Source organism: Ranitomeya imitator, chromosome 3 (assembly GCF_032444005.1).
Source record: "Ranitomeya imitator isolate aRanImi1 chromosome 3, aRanImi1.pri, whole genome shotgun sequence".
In the NCBI taxonomy this organism is placed as follows: Eukaryota; Metazoa; Chordata; class Amphibia; order Anura; family Dendrobatidae; genus Ranitomeya; species Ranitomeya imitator.
Window position 1 is genome coordinate 1,255,100 of NC_091284.1, and position 15,266 is coordinate 1,270,365.

At 48.5% G+C, this 15,266-nt stretch overlaps 1 protein-coding gene across 2 annotated transcripts in view; it reads left to right on the forward strand.

The window, feature by feature from the left end:
• Window positions 1-15,266, forward strand: part of VPS28 (VPS28 subunit of ESCRT-I) — a 156,953-nt gene that overhangs the window by 126,253 nt on the left and 15,434 nt on the right. For both annotated transcript variants that reach the window (XM_069760353.1, XM_069760354.1), the window contains 2 exons: window positions 2,647-2,736; window positions 14,490-14,595. In XM_069760353.1, coding sequence (XP_069616454.1) covers window positions 2,647-2,736; window positions 14,490-14,595 — 196 coding nt within the window. The remainder of the gene's footprint in view (window positions 1-2,646; window positions 2,737-14,489; window positions 14,596-15,266) is intronic.

Sequence of the window (15,266 nt, forward strand, 5' to 3'; positions counted from 1 at the left end):
TAACTCAGGATCAGTAATGTATGTACACCGTGACTGCACCAGCAGAATAGTGAGTGCAGCTCTGGTGTATAAAACAGGATGTAACTCAGGATCAGTAATGTATGTACACAGTGACTGCACTAGCAGAATAGTGAGTGCAGCTCTGGAGTATAATACAGGAGGTAACTCAGGATCAGTAATGTAATGTATGTACACAGTGACTGCACCAGCAGAATAGTGAGTGCAGCTCTGTGGTATAATACAGGATGTAACTCCGGATCAGTAATGTATGTACACAGAGACTGCACCAGCAGAATAGTGAGTGCAGCTCTGTGGTATAATACAGGATGTAACTCGGGATCAGTAATGTATGTACGCTGTGACTGCACCAGCAGAATAGTGAGTGCAGCTCTGGAGTATAATACAGGAGGTAACTCAGGATCATTAATGTATGTACACAGAGACTGCACCAGCAGAATAGTGAGTGCAGCTCTGTGGTATAATACAGGATTTAACTCCGGATCAGTAATGTATGTACACAGAGACTGCACCAGCAGAATAGTGAGTGCAGCTCTGTGGTATAATACAGGATGTAACTCAGGATCAGTAATGTAATGTATGTACACAGTGACTGCACCAGCAGAATAGTGAGTTCAGCTCTGGAGTATAATACAGGAGGTAACTCCGTATCAGTAATGTATGTACACAGTGACTGCACCAGCAGAATAGTGAGTGCAGCTCTGGAGTATGGATGAGTAATGTATATGCATGCTACAACATTGAAATTACATCACCAGGAAGGAAAAGTTGTGGATTGATGGAAATCACATGATGGCAACATTTTGTTGTTCAACACATGATGGGAAAGTGGAAGAACATTATCACAACCGCTGAAGTCTGAGCCTCATGCAGAAATCCTTGTACCTCCGGTCTCTGCTGTAGTTACTGAGGTTATTTATGGTCATTTGAGAGAGGTTTTACCGCGTCATGTACAAATCCTCTGCCGGCAGCTCATAGAATCATAGAAGGATAGTTGGAAGGGACCTCCTGGGTCATCTGGTCCAACCCCCTGCTCAAAGCAGGATTCACTAAATACTCTGTCCAGCCTCTGTTTGAAGACTTCCATTGAAGGAGAACTCGCCACCTCTCGTGGCAGCCTGTTCCACTCATTGATCACCCTGTCAAAAAGGTTTTAATATCTAATCTGTGTCTCCTCACATTCAGTTTCATCCCATAGCTTCTAGTCTTTCCTTGTGCAAATGAGAATAAAGATAATCCTTCTACAACATGACAGCCCTTGAGATATTTGTTGACAGCTATTAAGTCTCCTCTCATTTTTCTTTTTTGCAAGCTAAACATTCCCAGATCCTGTAAACGTTCCTCATAGGACATGGTTTGCAGACCGGTCACCATTCTGGCCGCTCTTCTCTGAACTTGCTCCAGTTTGGTGATGTCTTTTTTAAATGTGGTGCCCAAAACTGGACACAGTATCCAGATGAGGTCTGACCAAAGAGGAGTAGAGGGCAATAATCACTTCACGTGATCTAGACTGTATGCTTCTGTTAATACATCCCAGAATTGCATTTGCCTTTTTTGCTGCTGCATCACACTGTTGACTTATGTTCAGTCTGTGATCTATTAGTATACCCAAGTCTTTTTCACACGTGCTGTAGCTTAGCCTTATTCCTCTCACTCTGTATATGCTTTTTTCATTTTTATTGCCCAGATGTAGTACTTTGCATTTTTCCCTGTTAAAAACCATTCTGTTAGTTGCTGCCCACTGCTCCAGTTTATTTATATCTTTTTGAATCCTCTCCTCTAATATTAGCTATCCCTACTAACTTTGTCTCATCAGCAAATTTAATCAGTTTACCCTCAATTCCTTTATCTAAATCATTGATAAAGATGTTGAACAGTACAGGGCCCAGGACAGAGCCCTGTGGTACCCCACTTGAGACATTCTTCCAACTGGATGTGCAGCCATTTACGACCACTCTTTGGGTCCGATCACTAAGCCAGTTCTGAATCCACCTAAACAGTTACCTTGTCCATTCCATACTTAGTCATTTTTTCTATAAGGATTGTGTGAGATACTTTGTCAAATGCTTTGCTGAAGTCAAGATATACTATATCTACAGCATTTCCCTGATCCACCCAGTCAGTGATTTTCATAGAAGGAAATTAAGTTAGACTGACATGACCTATTGGTTACAAACCCATGCTGACTCTGTTTAATCACTTCATTCTTATCCAGGTACCTGTGTAATCACTGACAAGTAACAGTACACAAATGGAAATTTGGAAGTTCTCGTACACACGTGTATAGTCACGGTGTACATCTTGTTACTGCATGCAGTTCTGGGCTTGGCTGTACTGTCACAGCACACCTAATATATAAGTGCACTCTCAGATAGATCTGCATGGCCACGTCTTATATGTTGCATCTAGATAATAAATGGTATACGCGCCCATGTAGAAGAACTAGCAGAGCTGGAGCTGTGGAAATGAGGCAGACCAAAGAGAAAAGGAGGATCTTCTTCATCCTTGGGACTCCTTTATTCCTCTGCATCTACTTTATGGGATAATAGGCTGGATTGTTTCTCTAGAGCCATTACATGGTAGAGTAGCTGCACTATCGTACTACATCCATTACATTTATATCCACAGGTATGACAACATGGCTGAGCTGTTTGCTGTGGTGAAGACTCTGCAGGCACTGGAGAAAGCATATATCAAAGACTGTGTTTCCCCCAGCGAGTAAGAATCCAAGATATCCCCTTCCCAATAAAACCGGTCACCCATATGTGAATCTCTCTATAGTACCTGTCCTCTATATATGGTCCTCCGCCATAGTACATGTCCTCTGTACATGACATTCTCCTCTATAGTACCTTTCCTCTACACATCCTCCTCATCTGCTGTACAGTCTGTTTTCCATACATTACCCTCCTTCATAGTACCTTTCCTCTGTACTTGACCCTTCTCCATAGTACCTGACCTCTATACATCCCCCTCCTCCATAGTACCTGTCCTCTATACATCCCCCTCCTCCATAGTGCCTGTCCTCTATACACCACCCTTTTTCATAGTGCATGTCCTCTATACACCCCCTCCTCCATAGCACCACGCCGGATCCCTGTCGTGACAGGCAGGGTCTCCGGCGTGTCTCTTCACTCACCCATGCTGCAGACAGTTTTTCCCTTCCCAATTCTCTGCAATCTTCCAGCCAGTTCTCTAGCCATGTCCTTAGGGCATGCGTGCGTGCACTCACGCCCTCTTAAAGGGTCAGCGCATGCACTTATTTCCTCCCCAGCCAAGGGCTGTGGGACCTTATGTATATATTGCTTCCTCCCCACTACTTGGGGGGTGCCTGAGCAACCTTCCTGTTTACTGTCTATGTTGTGCAAGGTCGCATACCACTGCAAGTCCTGTTTGCTGCACGCTAGTCTAACCTCACCATCAGGGGCTCTAGTGAACAGTCAGGTGATCACTTAGTCACACCCCTCCAGGCTCTCCGCGGTCCGAGACACAGTGGTTCCACAAACCACGTCCGTGACAGTTTGCTCAGTCCATGGATCCTGGATCCTATCTGAACAGACCATGTACCAAGAGCTCTGTCGACAGAAAAGCGTAAAAGAAAAGTTGTCTATGCAGTTGCAGTCTTACTACCAAGATGGAGGCCTTAAACATCTCTCCAGAGTCTCCTCACGCTCATGCAGCCGGGTCTTCTCCAGAGACCACTCAGTCAGTCTGCTTAGCTCGAGCTTCAGGTCCCCGACTCGCAGCTCCACCACGCTTTGACAGCAGTTCTAAGGTCTGCTGTGGGTTCATCAGTCAGTGCCAGCTACATTTTGAATTTGTTTCTCATCACTTTCTGTCAGACCGTACAAAGGTAGCATTCCTTATGTCACATCTTGAAGTTGAGGCCCTGGCATGGTTCAATCCATTATGGGAGATTGGACCCTATCATCTCCAATTTCTCCATATTCATAGAGGCCTTTCGCAAAGTTTTTAATGAACCCGGGCGAGCCACCTCTTCAGTTTCCGCTCTTCTTCGTTTATGCCACTCCAACTCGTCTGTGGGACAATATGTGGTATGCTTCCGTATTCTGGCTTCCGAGCTTGGTTGGAATAACGAAGTGTTGGTGGCAACATTCTTAGAGGGGCTCTCTGGAAACATAAAGGACGAGATAGCAGGTCACGACCTACCAACTCCCTTCGAGGACCTGGTCTTCCTGGCTATCCGTATAGACCTTCGTTTTCAGGAGCGCACCTGCGAGGTGGTACGTGAAAGAAGATCACGGTGTCTGGCTCCGTCCTTTCAGAGACCGCTTGTTCCTCCACCCTCCCTTGTCGAGGCCTCACCATAACCCATGGAGGTCAACTGCTATTCTCTTGCCAGTCAGTGACAGAAGGATCGCCGTGCTAAAGGCCAGTGCTTGCATTGTGGTGACACAGGTCACTTCATCCGCGCCTGTACGGTAAGGCCGGAAAATTCGAGCATCTAGGATCGGTAGGAGAGACCTTCCTAGACAGAAAAGACTCCTCTCAACCTCTGACTCTTACTGTGGCCGTGACAACCGGTAAATCCCAGTTTGTTGAAACAGCGTATGTGGATTCCGGGGCTGCGGGAATCTTTGTCCTCCAGTCTGTAGTGGATCGCTTCCAAATTCCAGTCCGTCCACTTCAAAACCCTCTGGCCATAACTTCTGTTGATGGGAGAACTCTTCGGGAGGCCGTTCGTCTGGTTACTGAGGCATTTGTGGTCCGTATTGGGATGCTTCACACAGTCTTCTATGTTCTTCCTCACATGTCTCACTCCTTTCTCTTGGGTTTGCCATGGCTACGACAACACGAAGCTGTGTTGGGCTGGGCAACTGGAGAGGTGCTCCGCTGGGGAAATTCCTGTCATGAGAGATGTCTGGTTCCAGTACGTCAGGCTAAGGTCCCGTCTTCTTCAGCATCGCTGCCCGCTGTGCCGTCTGCATATTGGTCCTTTGCTGATGTTTTTGACAAGAAGTAAGCAGAGACTTTGTCGCCCCACAGGCCATATGACTGTACTATTGACTTAATTCCTGGATCTACACCCCCTAGAGGTCAAATTTACCCTTTGTCCCCAGCCGAGACTCAAACTATGTCAGACTACATTCAGGAGAATTTGGCCTGGGGGTGCATTCAGAAGTCCTCCTCTCCTGCTGGGGCTGGGTTTTTTTTTTTTCGTTAAGGCTACTTTCACACATCAGTCTTTTTGTTTCAGGCACAATCTGGCTTTTTTTTTTTTTTTATTTAAACGGATCCGGTTTTTTTACGCCGGATCCGGTTTTTTCCCATAGTGATGTATTAGCGCAGGATTGCCAGGCATTTCATCCTTTTTTTTTCCGGATCCGTCCAAATAGTCGTTTCCAGCGGACGGAGAAAATGTCCACTGCAATGGTTTTTTGTCCGGCGGAAAAAAACGCACAGTGATGGAATCTGCCAAAACCACATGACACGGAGGTGCGAAACAATGATCCGGATCCGTTTCTCTCTCTCTCTCTCTCTCTCTCTCTCTCATTTAGCCTGAAAACAAAAAACTGATGTGTGAAAGTAGCCTTAAGAAAAAGGACGTATCACTCCGACCCTGGATAGACTATCTGGGCCTCAACCAGATCACGGTGAAGAATAGATACCTTATCCCATTAATTCCTGACTTGTTTGACCAGTTAAGAGGTGCCAGGATCTTCACCGAATTAGATCTGAGGGGTGCATACAATCTGATCTGCATTCGCCAGGGAGACAAATGGAAGACAGCTTTCAACAACAGAGAGGGACATTATGAATACTGCGTGACGCCCTTCGGTCTCAGTAATGTATCGGCCGTTTCCAAGAGTTCGTTGATGATATCTTCCGGGACCTGCTTTATTCCTGCGTTTTGGTGTACCTGGACGATATTCTGGTATTTTTCTCGAATCTGGCCTCCCACAGACGAGCTGTTTGACAAGTTCTTCAGCGTCTTAGGGAGAATCGAATCTACGCCAAGTATGAGAAATGTGTTTTTGAACAGTTCTCTCTTCTTGGGTTACATTGTCTCAGATACTGGACTCGGGATGGATCCTGAGAAACTCTCTTCCATCCTTAAATGGCCGCTGCCCTTTGGAGTCAAAGCAATCCAAAGATTCCTTGGCTTTGCTAATTATTATCGGCAATTTATTCCTCACTTCTCCACTCTGACCACTCCTATCTCTGCTATGACCCGAAACGGAGCCAATCCAAAGAACTGGTCCTCCGAGGGTGAAGAGGCCTTCCACACTCTTAAACGGTTCTTCTCCACTGCACCCGTTCTGCATCATCTGAACAAACAGTTCTTCCTTGAGGTGGATGCATCCTCTTCAGGGAGCAGTGCTTACTCAGAAGTCCTCATCGGGTCGTCATGTATCCTGTGGTTTCTTCTCCAAAGCTTTCTGCGCACCTGAGCGTAACTACTCCATTGGGGACCGGGAGTTGCTCGCCATTAATATGGCTTTTGAGGAGTGGCGATACCTGCTGGAGGGCGCAGTCTATCCAGTAGTTATCTGCACGGACCATAAGAACCTGGTGTATCTCCAGTCCACCCAGAGATTTAATCCTGACCAAGCTAGGTGGTCTGTTTTTTGCTTGGTTTAACTTTCTTTTACATTTCAGATCCGGTGACAAGAATGTCAGAGCTGATGTCCCCTCTCCCTCATTTCTGTCTTGGGCCAAAAAGGAGGACCCTCAATTTATCATCGAACCCTCCAAGATGGTTAATGTCGCCCCAGTCAGCCTGTCACGAATTCCCCAGGAAAGAGCCTTGCGGGTGAATCTGAGAAGGAGCGGGTTTTGTCTTGGGGCCACTCGTCCAAAGTGGCTGGTCACGTGGGACAAAGGAAGACATTACAGTTGATCTCTTGTCACTATTGGTGGCCATCCGTGAGGAGGGAGATCTATGCTTATGTGGTTGCCTGTCCGATTTGCGTCCGCAATAAAGTTCCTAGAACACTTCCATCCCATTCTCTCCTGCCGTTACCTGTACCATCTGGTCCATGGCAGCACATAGCAATGGACTTCATTACGGATTTGCCTGTTTTCGAGGGTTGCACCGTCATCTCTGTAGTCGTGGATCGCTTCTCCAAAATGGCTCATTTTACCCCGTTGTGTGCTCTTTCGTCCGCTCCTGAATTAGCTGACAGCTTCAACAAGCATATTTTCAGCCTGCTTGGATTTCCTCGTCTCATTGTATCCAATCGAGGTTCGCAGTTCACTTCCAGATTCTGGCGAGCGCTCTGTAAACATCTGGATATCGTCTTGGACTTCTCCTCGGCCTATCACCTTCAGTCCAATGGACAAGTGGAGCATGTCAACCAGGTCCTGGGCAACTACCATCGACACTTCGTCAATGCCCACCATAATGATTGGGTGAAACTACTTCCCTGGACTGAGTTCTCGTACAACAATCACATTGGTGAAGCCTCGGGAGAGTCTCCATTCTACATCGTGTTCGGTTGGCAACCGGAGGTTCCCCTCCCGGTGAGACTGTTCCTTCTGATGTCAGGCAGATGTCCTTTCCAAGGATTTTGTAAAGTGGTGGAAGGATACCAACGCCACTTTAGAAGCATCCTCCACCCCTATGAAGAGACATGCAGATAAATGGCGTCTGGGTCCTCTGTGCTTCTGCCCTGGTGACAAGGTGTGGCTCTTGTCCAGGTACGTCTGGCTGAAGGTTTCCCTCGTACAAGTTAGGTCCTCGTTTTAGTGGGCTTTTCGAGGTGCTGAAGCTGATCAATGAGGTCTCCTATAAACTGAAGTTGCCTTCTTCATAACTGATTCCGAATGCTTTCCATGTACCTCTGCTGAAGCCGGTCATCCTGAGCCCCTTCTTCAAGGATCCCAATACCAAACCCATGCCAACTTCCTAAGATGATGTTTTTGAAGTGGAGAACATCTTGGCCATGAAGCGGGTGAGGGGCAAGATCTTACTGGTTGACTGGAAAGGAATTGGTCCCGAAGAAAGATCCTGGGAGAAAAGGATAATATTCACGCTTCGATTCTTCTCCAGAACTTCCTAGATGGCCTGAAGTGGAGGGACGTAAAGGGGGGTACTGTAAGCATTACTCCAGATACCTGCTCTGACAGGCAGGGTCTCCGGCGTGTCTCTAGACTCACCCATGCTGCAGATAGTTCTTCCCTTGCCCGTGCTCTGCATGCTTCCAGCCGATGTTCCACATTATTAAGCAGGCCACAGTTTTCAAGTAACATAGGAAAGAAAAAGGATCTCTGCTCCCTAAAAGCATCAAATAATGCAATGCCTTGGTCAAGGGATGAAAACATGAGATATTTCCCTAAAACCTAAGCATTATCATTGTACTGTTAAGAGATTTGTGGCTGATGCTGATAAAGGCATAATGAGGAAGGTTTCTGCCAGGCAAATTCATGGGATTAAGAGAGCAGCTGCCAAAATACCATTACAAAGCAGCAAACAGTTATTTGAAGCTGCTGGTGCCTCTGGAGTCCCTGGAACCTCAAGGTGTAGGATCCTTCAAAGGCTTGCTGTGGTGCATAAACCTAATATTCAGCCACCCTTAAACAGTGTTCAGAAGCAGAAATGGTTGAAGTGGGCCCAGACATACATGAAGACTAATTTCCAAATAGTCTTGTTTACTGATGAGTGTAGAGAAACCCTGAGTGGTCCAGATGGATTGAGTAGTGGATGGTTGGTGGAGGCCACGATGTCCCAACAAGGCTGCGACGTCAGCAAGGAGGTGGAGGAGTCACATTTTGGTCCAGAATCACGGGGAGACAGCTGGCAGGACGCTTTAAGGTTCCTGAAGGTGTGAAAATGACCTCTGCAAAGTATGTAGAGTTTCTGACTGACAACTTTCTTCCATGGTCTGAAAAGCAGAAACCAGGAGCAAAATCATCTTCATGCTGACAATGCCCCATCTCATGCTGCAAAGAATAGTGAGTGATTGGCTGCTATGTTCATAAAAGGAGATAAACTCATGGTGCGGCCGCCATCTTCACCTGACCTCAACCCTATAGAGAACCTTTGGAGAATCATCCAGCACAAGATCTATGAGGGTGGGAGGCCGTTCACATCAAAACAGCAGCTCTGGGAGGGGAGAATTACAAACAGAAACTCTCCAAAAACTCACAAGTTCAATGGAGGCGAGAATTGTGAAGGTGACATCACAGAAGGCTCCGATGTTACATGTAACGTGGCCTGGTAGGAGGTTTGGGGGTTAAATAGCTTTTTTGTTCAGTGAATGTGACCTCCTAATGCTGCAAATTCCACAAATGAGACTTTTCAGTTCTTTATATCAAATGTTTAGAAATTCTACTGGGCCTAATAATTTGGAACAGTGCATTTTGAGTTTTTAATTTTATATATATACTGTTATCATTGGGAGGTTTCTTCAATAAAATTCGATGTATAATCTAACGGGTGATGACTTATTAGACTGACTGTCATTTGCACCGACCATTCAGGAAAATCCAAGAAAAATATAATTTGCATAATAATTTGGAACACAGTGTATATTGCTTCCTCCCCACTGGGGAAGTGCCTAAGCAACCTTCCTGTTTACAATCTATGTTGTTCAAGGTCGCATACCAGTGCAAGTCCTGTTTGCTGCACGCTAGTGCAAATCCTGCCTGCTGCACTCTGATGCTAATCCTGCCTGCTGCACTCTGATGCTATTCCTGCCTGCTGCACTCTGATGCTAATCCTGCCTGCTGCACTCTGATGCTAATCCTGCCTGCTGCACTCTGATGCTATTCCTGCCTGCTGCACTCTGATGCTATTCCTGCCTGCTGCACTCTGATGCTAATCCTGCCTGCTGCACTCTGATGCTAATCCTGCCTGCTACACTCTGATGCCAATCCTGCCTGCTGCACTCTGATGCTAATCCTGCCTGCTGCACTCTAATGCCAATCCTGCCTGCTGCACTCTGATGCTAATCCTGCCTGCTGCACTCTGATGCTATTCCTGCCTGCTGCACTCTGATGCTATTCCTGCCTGCTGCACTCTGATGCTATTCCTGCCTGCTGCACTCTGATGCTAATCCTGCCTGCTGCACTCTGATGCTAATCCTGCCTGCTGCACTCTGATGCTATTCCTGCCTGCTGCACTCTGATGCTAATCCTGCCTGCTGCACTCTGATGCCAATCCTGCCTGCTGCACTCTGATGCCAATCCTGCCTGCTGCACTCTGATGCTATTCCTGCCTGCTGCACTCTGATGCTATTCCTGCCTGCTGCACTCTGATGCTATTCCTGCCTGCTGCACTCTGATGCTATTCCTGCCTGCTGCACTCTGATGCTATTCCTGCCTGCTGCACTCTGATGCTAATCCTGCCTGCTGCACTCTGATGCTAATCCTGCCTGCTGCACTCTGATGCTATTCCTGCCTGCTGCACTCTGATGCTAATCCTGCCTGCTGCACTCTGATGCCAATCCTGCCTGCTGCACTCTGATGCCAATCCTGCCTGCTGCACTCTGATGCTAATCCTGCCTGCTGCACTCTGATGCTATTCCTGCCTCCTGCACTCTGATGCTATTCCTGCCTGCTGCACTCTGATGCTATTCCTGCCTGCTGCACTCTGATGCTAATCCTGCCTGCTGCACTCTGATGCTATTCCTGCCTGCTGCACTCTGATGCTAATCCTGCCTGCTGCACTGTGATGCTAATCCTGCCTGCTGCACTCTGATGCTATTCCTGCCTGCTGCACTCTGATGCTAATCCTGCCTGCTGCACTCTGATGCTAATCCTGCCTGCTGCACTCTGATGCTAATCCTGCCTGCTGCACTCTGATGCTATTCCTGCCTGCTGCACTCTGATGCTATTCCTGCCTGCTGCACTCTGATGCTAATCCTGCCTGCTGCACTCTGATGCTAATCCTGCCTGCTGCACTCTGATGCTATTCCTGCCTGCTGCACTCTGATGCTATTCCTGCCTGCTGCACTCTGATGCTAATCCTGCCTGCTGCACTCTGATGCCAATCCTGCCTGCTGCACTCTGATGCCAATCCTGCCTGCTGCACTCTGATGCTAATCCTGCCTGCTGCACTCTGATGCTATTCCTGCCTCCTGCACTCTGATGCTATTCCTGCCTGCTGCACTCTGATGCCAATCCTGCCTGCTGCACTCTGATGCTAATCCTGCCTGCTGCACTCTAATGCCAATCCTGCCTGCTGCACTCTGGTGCTAATCCTGCCTGCTGCACTCTGATGCTAATCCTGCCTGCTGCACTCTAATGCCAATCCTGCCTGCTGCACTCTGGTGCTAATCCTGCCTGCTGCACTCTGGTGCTAATCCTGCCTGCTGCACTGTAGTGCAATTCCTGCCTGCTGCACTCTGATGCTAATCCTGCCTGCTGCACTCTGATGCTAATCCTGCCTGCTGCACTCTGATGCTAATCCTGCCTGCTGCACTCTGATGCCAATCCTGCCTGCTGCACTCTGATGCTAATCCTGCCTGCTGCACTCTAATGCCAATTCTGCCTGCTGCACTCTGATGCTAATCCTGCCTGCTGCACTCTGATGCTATTCCTGCTTGCTGCACTCTGATGCTATTCCTGCCTGCTGCACTCTGATGCTATTCCTGCCTGCTGCACTCTGATGCTAATCCTGCCTGCTGCACTCTGATGCTAATCCTGCCTGCTGCACTCTGATGCTATTCCTGCCTGCTGCACTCTGATGCTAATCCTGCCTGCTGCACTCTGATGCCAATCCTGCCTGCTGCACTCTGATGCTAATCCTGCCTGCTGCACTCTAATGCCAATCCTGCCTGCTGCACTCTGGTGCTAATCCTGCCTGCTGCACTGTAGTGCAATTCCTGCCTGCTGCACTCTGATGCTAATCCTGCCTGCTGCACTCTGATGCTAATCCTGCCTGCTGCACTCTGATGCTAATCCTGCCTGCTGCACTCTGATGCTAATCCTGCCTGCTGCACTCTGATGCTAATCCTGCCTGCTGCACTCTGATGCTAATCCTGCCTGCTGCACTCTGATGCTAATCCTGCCTGCTGCACTCTGATGCTAATCCTGCCTGCTGCACTCTGATGCCAATCCTGCCTGCTGCACTCTAGTGCAATTCCTGCCTGCTGCACTCTGATGCAGACCCTGTCTGCTGCACTATGACACAACCAGCTGCACTCGGATGCGAACTTGGTCAGCTGCACTCTGCTGCAAACTGCCTGCTGCTCCATCCAGTCTGTCCTTCTGGGTCCAGCTGCTGCGCGCCCGTTGGTCTGTCCTGGAGTGGCACCTGGCGTTCATCGGCAGCCAAGTCTAACCTCACCATCAGAGGCTCTAGTGAACAGTCAGGTGATCACTTAGTCACACCCCTCCAGGCTCTCCGCAGTCCGTGGCACAGTGGTTCCACAAATCACATTCGTGATGCTCCATAGTACTTGTCCCCTATACATCCCCCTCCTCCATGGTGCCTGTCCCCTATACATCCCGGCTCCTCCATGGTACTTGTACTCTATACTTCCCCATCCATAATAGTATCTGTCCTCTCTTCCCCCTTCTCCATATTGCATGTCCTCTATATAGCACCCTCCTCTATAGTGCCTGTCCTCTGTACTTCCCCCTCCACCATAGTATCTGTCCTCTATACACCACCCTCTTCCATAGTACCTGTCCTTTATACACCACCCTCCTCCATAGTACCTGTCCTCTATACTTCCCCCTCCTCCATAGTACCTGTCCTCTTATACACAACCCTTCTCCATAGTACCTGGCCTGAATACACCACCCTCCTCCATAGTACCTGTCCTTTATACACCACCCTCCTCCATAGTGCCTGTCCTCTATACACCACCCTCCTCCATAGTACCTGTCCTCTATACACCACCCTCCTCCATAGTACCTGTCCTCTATACTTCCCCCTCCTCCATAGTACCTGTCCTATATACACCACCCTCCTCCATAGTACCTGTCCTTTATACATCACCCTCCTCCATAGTGCCTCTTCTCTATACACCACCCTCCGCCATAGTGCCTCTTCTCTATACACTACCCTCCGCCATAGTGCTTATTGTTTATACTTTCCCTCCTCCATAGTGCCTCTTCTCTGTACACCACCCTCTTCCATAGTGCTTATCCTCTATACTTCCCCCTCCTCCATAGTGCCTGTTCTCTGTACACCATCCTCCTCCATAGTACCTGTCCTCTATACCCCCCCTCCTCCATAGTGCCTGTCCTCTATACCCCCCCTCCTCCATAGTGCCTGTCCTCTATACACACCCTCCTCCATAGTGCCTGTCCTCTATACACCACCCTCCTCCATAGTGCCTGTCCTCTATACTTCCCCCCTCCTCCATAGTACCTGTCCTCTATACACAACCCTTCTCCATAGTACCTGGCCTGAATACACCACCCTCCTCCATAGTGCCTCTTCTCTATACACCACCCTCCGCCATAGTGCTTATTCTTTATACTTCCCCTCCTCCATAGTGCCTCTTCTCTGTACACCACCCTCTTCCATAGTGCTTGTCCTCTATACTTCTCCCTCCTCCATAGTGCCTGTCCTCTATACACCACCCTCCTCCATAGTACCTGTCCTCTATACTTCTCCCTCCATAGTGCCTGTCCTCTATACACCACCCTCCTCCATAGTGCCTGTCCTCTATACACCACCCTCCTCCATAGTACCTGTCCTCTATACTTCCCCTTCCTCCATAGTGCCTCTTCTCTATACACCACCCTCCTCCATAGTACCTGTCCTCTATACTTCCCCTTCCTCTATAGTGCCTCTTCTCTATACACCACCCTCCTCCATAGTGCCTGTTCTCTGTACACCACCCTCCTCCATAGTGCCTGTCCTCTATACCCCACCCTCCTCCATAGTGCCTGTCCTCTATACACCACCCTCCTCCATAGTACTTGTCCTCTATACTTCCCCCTCCTCCATAGTGCCTGTCCTCTATACACCACCCTCCTCCATAGTACCTGTCCTCTATACTTCCCCCTCCTCCATAGTGCCTGTCCTCTATACACCACCCTCCTCCATAGTGCCTGTCCTCTATACACCACCCTCCTCCATAGTGCCTGTCCTCTATACACCACCCTCCTCCATAGTGCCTGTCCTCAATACACCACCCTCCTCCATAGTGCCTGTCCTCTATACTTCCCCTTCCTCCGTAGTGCCTGTCCTCTGTACACCACCCTCCTCCATAGTGCCTGTCCTCTATACACCACCCTCCTCCATAGTACCTGTCCTCTATACTTCCCCTTCCTCCATAGTGCCTGTCCTCTATACACCACCCTCCTCCATAGTGCCTGTCCTCTTTACACCACCCTCCTCCATAGTACCTGTCCTCTATACTTCCCCTTCCTCCATAGTGCCTGTCCTCTATACACCACCCTCCTCCATAGTGCCTCTTCTCTGTACACCACCCTCCTCCATAGTGCCTGTTGTCTATACATTATCTCTGACTGTATTACACGGTCCATGGTACTGTCGTATATATGTGTCGCCTGCTGGTCTCTCTAATGATGCCTGTGTGTTTCAGGTACACTGCCGCATGTTCCCGGCTCTTGGTCCAGTATAAAGCCGCTTTCAAGCAGGTGCAAGGAGCTGAGGTCGGCTCCATTGATGACTTCTGCAGAAAGTACCGGGTGAGGCTGACATTGATCTCATCAGTGCATCATGTGTACGATCACGTCTTCACTAAAACACAAGATCTGAATAGGCTGCACCAATAATATAAATGTGTCATGTCATCCTGATCTGTGTCTACAGATTTTTGGAGCCTGACTTATGGCAGTAATTGGTGGTCAAGAATTCTGACTGCAGCATCAGACATCACAGGGTTGTGTAGTCTATTACCATGGAGCCCCACACATCAGCCTAGGATCTGTAGACTGAAAACGAGACAAGACCTTCCCTGAATTCAATGTGTGGCATCTCTCAGTCCAGCTAACACTTGCCGGAGTGTTACATGTGGGTCACACATATAGCCCTGTGTCACGAATCCACACCGCTGCCACCAATATGTCATGATTCACACCGTGACCGTCACCCCTACGTCACAGATCGGGGTGACTTAGTTATCCCTCCACTGCTACAATGTGATGAAAAAAACACACAAGGCTATTGACCTCTTGTATTACAGCAGGGGATTATTTTAGGTATCCCACTGCTCTTCAATATACCACGACCTGCAGGGATTTATGTATATCCCGCTTTACAGTTCTGCTTGAACTTGCAGCTCTCTAGCACCCCCTTACCCTCAGGTCAGACTAGGTACTGCACCTAGGGTAATTAGTCGCCAGAAAGGCTGCCTGCT